The 8,057-nt window shown below is 28.1% G+C and overlaps 1 protein-coding gene across 1 annotated transcript; it reads right to left on the bottom strand.

The window, feature by feature from the left end:
- Positions 1–513: 513 nt before the first annotated feature.
- On the bottom strand, positions 514–4,049 carry LOC122723278 (eukaryotic translation initiation factor 3 subunit E-like). The gene is made up of 10 exons (XM_043955060.1): positions 4,023–4,049; positions 3,664–3,862; positions 3,427–3,581; positions 2,537–2,764; positions 2,320–2,441; positions 1,684–1,801; positions 1,568–1,624; positions 1,199–1,341; positions 799–936; positions 514–613 (listed from the first exon to the last, which is right to left on the bottom strand). The coding sequence occupies exons 1-10, from the start codon at positions 4,047–4,049 to the stop codon at positions 514–516; spliced, it is 1,287 nt and encodes a 428-aa protein (XP_043810995.1).
- Positions 4,050–8,057: the final 4,008 nt, after the last annotated feature.

Raw genomic sequence — 8,057 nt, 5'->3', positions numbered from 1 at the left:
TGACCGAACTAAAATGGTACTTAAAAAATAATATTATATATATTTTTTAAATAATTTTAATAATATTATAATTATATAATTTCAATAATATATTTTATATTTTCAACATGATCTTATAATTTACATTATTAATTATATAAGGAGTACAAGTTAGTCGGTCATCTTATAATTTACAAAGCATTTGTGGTATTTTCGTTAATCTAGACAACAAAACAAAACAATTTTGTAACAATGCTTTCAGTTTTAAACACATCTAACCAATAATTTACAAACAAATTGAATTCCCACAAGCATGAAGCATTAGCTCTCTCAACGCAAGATCAACTTTATGCTAAAAAAGATGCTTTTGAATTTAAAAATAAACCATGTTTCTCATAATCAATAATTTCTCAACCTCTGCTCTACTAGATTAACCCACCAAAAAGGATTATCACTACAATTATTTGCGGTAGCAAACAGATTCCAAATAACAAAAAATGACAACAATAAATACTGCAAACTTTTGGAATAACTTCATCGTGCAGTTTGTGCCTGTGCATGTTCTAAAAGTTGACCGACTAATTTGTAAGTACGGCCCGATATTGCCTTGGTGTGATCTATCAACTGTTCATACCTGAATTGAGGGAAATTTTCAAATTGCATTTTAGTCGTTAAGAAAAATAAAGAAAAGAAATCAACACACATAGATATAGAGTGCAAAAGAATTATAAAAGGAAAAGATAAGAGCAAGATAGAAGGCACTGAAAAATACTAGACCAACACAAGTGCTATTATTTATGAATCTATCTATAATCTTGCACATTGGGCTGATTAGGCTCCATGATAACAGTTCCTGATTGTGAATCAATCTTAGCATCAAGCTTTGAGTTTCTAATAAGATTTACAATCCATCTCTCGGCCTCCTCATAATTCAGGTTCAATTTCTCAGCAAGGACTCTGCATTTGAACAGTTAATTTCATTTAGCAAAATAAAGGAAAGGAACTGTAAAATTGTTCCAATTCCCTAACCCATTGTTTGGCATGATTTATTTTGCAATAGAAGAATTTAAATAAATTCTTACATTTTAAATGAAAATTTTTAAGTTATAAAGAACTGAATTTCTTTCTTTTCAATCAAGAAAATTAAAATCAATTAAATTGAATAAAATTCTTGATTCCAAAAGCAAAACTTCACTAAAAGCATCCAGTATGCACTTACCCCATGTTAATACGTTGATGTATACGACAATAAGTCTCAAAGATAAATAGGCGAGCATTTTCAAGGAACTCATCTCTCATAGGCACAGTAGAAAAGTTGATGTCTTCAACTCGTTTTCCTAGGAATGGATCATTTAAAATCACCTATAATGTAGCAACAAGATATATAACATACAAAAATGACTCAGCTCAGAAAAACTAACGATTACATCTACTTTTATAAAGTCTTTGAATTGGGGTCGTCTACTTTTGTTGACCATGAATGCAGTTGATAGGTACCTCAAAAGATGTTAATACGTTGATGTATACGGCAATAAGTCTCAAAGATAAATAGGCGAGCATTTTCAAGGAACTCATCTCTCATAGGCACAGTAGAAAAGTTGTTGTCTTCAACTCGTTTTCCAAGGAATGGATCATTTAAAATCACCTATAATGTAGCAACAAGATATATAACATACAAAAATGACTCAGCTCAGAAAAACTAACGATTACATCTACTTTTATAAAGTCTTTGAATTGGGGTCGTCTCCTTTTGTTGACCTTGAATGCAGTTGATAGGTATCTCAAAACATGGGGACCATTCGTTTGAATGGCATTGAGATACCCGAAAAAAATTATAGAAAATATATAAGAAATTAAGTATAATAAACAGCAAAAGATTTAAACGATACATAAAAATAAATATTATGTGGTGTTGCTCAACATCACACTACTGCATGGTTTGACGTATAGGACAGCTTAAATAATCTCCACTAATATCTCTTCCACCATAAATAAGGAAAAAAAAAAAAGAAGCTAAGATCCAGCAAAAAATTTTTTGAAAAATTTATCAATTATCATACAACATATCAGAACAGTAAAGTTAAACATGCATGGAATCCATAATTGCATTTCGGGAATATCCAGTAAGTACACTGCATGCTGCCAGTCAGATCATATATAGTAAAAGCTTGACAATTTATAAAAACTACTCTTGAAATAACAATTGACCAAGTGGTCAAAAAACCAGAAGACCAGTCCATAAAAAGCTAAAGACACTCAAGAAATTGTTTAAAAGATGAATCAAGTCAGAGAAATTCAACAAATGCTAAAACATAGAGAAAAGAAAAAGATAAATCATGCTTGTCCTGATTAAACAAATCAATAATCTGTGTTCTTCCATTGTCATGATTGAAAAAGATGAAAAGACTCCAATGCATCAACCATATTCGACTTTGCATCTGATTTAATGGTGACGAGAAACTCTGAAACGTAAAACCACAGCCACTGAGCATATCAATTCCAAAACAACAAAAATAGTAAATCATGATACAGGGAAAAGTAGATACAATAAAACCACCTTTGAATCAATTATTTCTTTCAACCTATTAAGTTCTTCAAGAGCAATATCCCAGTTTTGCATCAATATCTCAGCTGCCAACTTCCCCCACAGTGCACTCAGACTCCTTTCACTGTTAGTGCACAAGGCCCTGTATTGATACAGGTAGTCAGCTACACCAGAGTAGTTTCCACATTCAAACTGAAATTTGGCATACTGATATAGTGCCTCAATCTGCTTTGGACCAATCTGATAATGAAGCATTACCACCATTTCATGAGTGCATTCTAGAGAGTAAGAATAACTATATATCTTAACCAACAAACCCTAACGCCATTTCATGAGTGCATTCTCAAGAGTAAGATAACCAAATCTCTTAACCAACAAACCCCTCCCAAAAAAAGGAGCAGTAGGAGGGGGGATTTAGGAAGAAAAGAATTACTTGAAGGTAACGTCCAAGAACTTCTGTGATGAAATTATGCAAGAGACTTATCAATAGCAACACCAATGCACAATCATTGGATGATTTGTATCTGATTATGACTTTGGAATGCATAGAAGCTATATCACTATGACACAAGTTGAAGAAAAAGTGGAATTCAGCCAAAATTAAAAGCTTTGACAATTCACTTATATTGAAAAATTGAGTCTTTCAATACAGAAGCAAGGGAGCTTTTGGATTCAGCAATTTCTTTTGAACTCAACAATAACACCACATCATTTCATCCCAATAAATATGACGCCTGAATTAGCATAACACTTCAATTACAATAATGCCAGTTGCATAGCACACTTCAAAAACTCAAACAAGATTAAACCAAAGTAGGTTTAGGAGCAAGAAATGACACCCATATCAATTCTACATTACATTACAATCACCCATTACTAAAGCATAAATTGCAATTGCAAACCTGGAAGCGGTCATTAAGCATCTGAAGACAGTACTGTTTGTCCGCTCGCAACTCCTGCACGGTGTTTGCATTCTGCAAAAACGCCACAAGAGGGGCCGCCCCCTCCTCTAGGGCCTTCAATCTCGCTACGACTTCAGCTCTCCTCTCAATCATATCTAACAAAAACCCAACCAAACACATCACATATGCATCATGTATAGAGCGCCCAAGGTCAGAAAAGATAAAATTTGTAGTTACCTTGAGGGACGTCTTCAGTGTGGTAGAGGCTCTTGTGGATATCCATGGCGTAATCGACCATGTTAGTTTTGCTCAAGAGCTCGATTTTAGACTTGAAGATCTGTTCCTCTAGGTATAGCTGTCGTTCTTGGAGAAACTCCAAGAGAGGGAGCACCAGGTGCCTGTTCAGATTCTGTGCAATTCGCGCCACTAATTCCCGCTAAATTTAGCGACGATTTAATAATAACGACCAATTTTTGGTCGTTGAGCTTTTTATTAAATAAAAATACTATTTTATTCATGTAGTAGCAGAATGGTCGCTGATTGGTTGCTATATAGCAACCAAAAATTTTGGTCGCTAATTTTGGTCGCAATTTCACAGTTTTTTTTGTAGTGTAAGTAGCCATTGTTGCTTTGGGGTGGTGCAGATGTTCGTATTTCTTCCGTATTGAAGGTGGGGAAAAGAGAGAGATAGAATTAGGGTTTTTTAGGTAGTCATGTAGTTGGTTGGAGCCAATATAAAAGTCATCCCTTCTAAATTTTAGATAAATTACAAGGGTAATTTATTAAGGATAATTTATATGAATTTGAGTTTGACAAAACCCCGTCACTTATTAAATATTTTAATAAAATAGTTCTTAATTAACAACTTAAAAATATTTTTTTATTAAAAAACATAATAATTTTAGTGGTTAATTAAGAATTATTTTATTAAAAAAGTTAATGAGTGACGTGGATTTTGTCAAACACAGATTCATGTAAATTACGCTTAATAAATTTCCCTTGTAATTTATATAATTTATCTAAAATTTAGAAGGGATGTTTTTATTTATTATTTTAATAACTGAAAATTGATAAATTATTGTTTTAATTTTTAAAAATCAGTGAATTTATGATTTTTATATATTATTATTATTTATTTATTACCATTATAAATAATTTTAATTTTTAAAATATAAAAAGTGATATTATATAAGTATGAAAATCAATGTAAAAGCCATCCCTTCTAAATTTTGGATAAAAATGGCAACTATGAAAGCATTAGAAAATTTTTTTCTATGTTTTAAGTTTTAAGGTTTTGGGATTTATTTGTATTATTGTTTTTTTCTAATTAAATGAGGGTAATTAAGTTTTTTTTTTCCATAATAACTAATGGAAGAATAGTGGCTAAATAGAGGATGTCCTTGCTAATTAATGGAATTAAATTATAAGAATTTTTTTAATATAATTTTAAAATATAGTAATATTTTAATTAATCAAATTAAATTTCATGATAATTTACCTAATATAATATTAATATATGTACCCTTAAATGCGATAGGGATATAATTTAAAAAAATTATATATTTACAAAGAAAATTATTATTTACTCTTTACACTAAAAAAAACTCATTGGTCAACCAATTTTAATTAATTTTAATCTTTGATAACTAAAATTTTCAAACATCAATTTATATCAAGATATTTTATAATAATGTTATATTAAATAATTTCTCTTACTGTATAAAATCTTAATTTCTAAATTTCTTAAACGCGAATTTATATCATATATTTTATAATAGTCTCATATTAAATATTTTTTAATTATATTAAAATAAGAAATTTTTGATATAATTAACAAATTATTTTTTAAAAATTTATATAATTTTTTTAAAATATATTATAATTAATAGATGTATATTAAATTACTTATAGAGAAAATATTTAATACGATATTACTATAAAATGTGAAATAATTGAATTTAAATATCATCTGGTTAATAAAATAGTTATTCTATTAAAATTTATTATTGGACTATAATAATGTAGTATTTTGAATTAAGAGTTGAAATTTGAAAAACTGTATTATTATAAAATTTTAACCGAATAATTATTTTACTAACAAAATAAAACTTTATGAGCTAATAATTATTTCACATTTTACAGCAATATTGTATTATATAATTTTTTCTATTATGTTAATATTAGTATAAGTATTTGTGTTTTTTCCATATACCAACCAATTGTAATATATTCAATAAAAATATATAAAAATTTTGGAAGATAATTTATTAATTTGTATCAAAATTATTTATTTTAGTATAATTGAGAAAAAAAAATTAGTATAAGACCATTATAAAATATTTTGATAGAAAATGGTTTTTAAGAAATTTAGGAATTAAAGTTTCCGGATTTATATAGTAGAGAAATTATTTAATATAAAATTATTATAAAATATTTTGATATAAATTGGTATTTAAGGAATACATTAACGAAGGATTCAAGGTTAATTAAAATCGAGTAGAGAATTTTTTATATTTTATGGACCAGATAGTAATTTTACGCCCAAATTGTATACTATACTGTGATTATATAACATTCTAAAACTCTGAGATAGGAATGGGGCACTATTAGTCATTTTTCAAAGTTAGAGTAAATAGGTTTTAAAAGAGGTGCTAACTTAATTTTAACGAGTTAGCTTAATCATGGCTGTATGACATAGACTCTTAAAGTTAAATTGAAATATGATTAAAAGTTTAGTAGGTTAAAGAATTGTTTTAGAAAGTTAATAAGTTAAATTAAATCCTAACCTTCGAAATAAAGTAATAATATATCCTAGCCCTCCATTTGTCTTTCAAATACACTTAAGAATATGAATGAACTAAAAACAAAAGTTGTCTTCAACCTTACCTAAGCTTGGCTCCATAGAAAAACAAGGTGAGCTTTCTTCATTTTCCATCAAATTTATGCCAATTTCTCCATGAAATCCAAAACTTTATCCAATCAAATTCTTTCCTAAGACAAACAACTAAAAGAAGAGTCATAGATTGAAAGTTTTCAAGTTCTAAAAGTTAAGGTTCCAAGTTGTCTTAATTTGGAAGTCAAAAGCAATCGAAAAAAAATTAAGAAACTCCACCCTTTCATGTATTAATTTAATATGCAAAGCTAGTTTTAATATTCAATCCTTTGCTAAAATTGAAATTGACATAGATGAAAGAACTTCAAAGGAAAAGGAAGTGGCAAATGAGTAAAAGTGGTGAACTAAATAACTTTGTTGAAAAGATTTGGTCTAATGGTGTTTTCAATTTTTCATTGATTATACTTAGAGTTTGATTTTAGAGGCTGGAAATATTATTTTGAATGTTTAAATGAGTTAAATGAATGATGGAAGGTTTTTTAAAAAATAGGTAAGTATGGAGATTTTGATTTAAACTTGGCAAATTGAAACTCTAATTCGACAATTTATATTTAGAAAGCTGTAATTTATTATGTATTTGTTCAAATGAAGTACAATATGAACAAAAAAGAGTTACGACAAAGGAATAAAACTTTGATGAGGAGACCAATATATGATTTTAGATCTAAAATAGTGAAAAATATAAATCCTAAAGTTTAGTAGGATTAGTACATCTGAAACAATTTGTATTACTTGTGTTATAACTAAAGTCTTACTTAATGAAATTAAGCAAATTAGTGCCAAATAAATCCTAAAGGGTAGGCATAACATTTTGTAGAAGACAAAAAAACAATCCAATTCTATATGCATTTTTATGAAAATCAAATTCTTTAATCGGTTAAATACTGGCATTAAATCTGGACTAGTAAATACTTGTTTGAGTAGCTTGTAAAGAAAATTTTATATCTTAGACTAGAGTGATCAAAATTAGGTTTACTATATTTTGTTAGAAAATTAAGATAAAAATACAAAATTTTTATGAGGAAAACTAAGTTTACTTATATTTATAAGATGCTTGAAAATTTGAGATAAAATCGGGCAGAATGCAGCCTAATTGAAAACAAATTGCAAAGAGTTAACATGCTTGCGTTTTCGGTAAAGGTTACACATATGTTAGGTTTATACACGTATTAACTTGTTAATCTAAATTTTTGTACACTAGGAGGGAAGTATAAATAATCTTTATATGTCTTATTGGAACTCAAAATTTTTATTTTGAATTTATTTGATGTACCATTGAAAATGCTAAGGCATTAGAACCGTGTATTAAATTTTTATGTTACTAATAGAGAGTACCTTACGGCATGAAGTTGCAAAGAGATATTTTGATAAGTTTGCTTAAACTGGCATGAAATAGATACAGAATTATACATATACATATTGAGTTAATCTAATATATGATATTAAATGTATTTAGTCCTAATAAACTCATTGAGTCGAAGTTGGTATAAAAGTACGACATGTGATATATAAAATGTATGGGTTAACTTGGTAAACTTTGAAAAAAAATCGAGGTAAATTTGAAATTTATTTGTATTTTTATACTAAATTACTTAAATGCCCTTAGAAATATATATATATATATATATATATAATTATATTCCCTTTTTTTCTAAAGAAATATATTTCTCTTCAAAAGTTTTCCTGTTCTTTCCTTTCTCATCATTTCCCCTGTACAATTTCTCTTTATTTCCCTTCC

Source organism: Manihot esculenta, chromosome 3, assembly GCF_001659605.2.
Source record: "Manihot esculenta cultivar AM560-2 chromosome 3, M.esculenta_v8, whole genome shotgun sequence".
NCBI lineage: Eukaryota > Viridiplantae > Streptophyta > Magnoliopsida > Malpighiales > Euphorbiaceae > Manihot > Manihot esculenta.
This window is presented reverse-complemented; position numbering and strand designations above follow the sequence as displayed.

Bases quoted from the DNA above. Each gene is read 5' to 3' on its own strand.
- LOC122723278 (XM_043955060.1), bottom strand. From the start codon at position 4,049: ATGGCTACTTACACTACAAAAAAAACT. The intron at 3,863-4,022 runs GTGAAATTGCGA...CGCTAAATTTAG, and splicing joins CTTACACTACAAAAAAAACT to CGGGAATTAGTGGCGCGAAT. The intron at 1,625-1,683 runs GTTAGTTTTTCT...GCTACATTATAG, and splicing joins TTATAAAAGTAGATGTAATC to GTGATTTTAAATGATCCATT.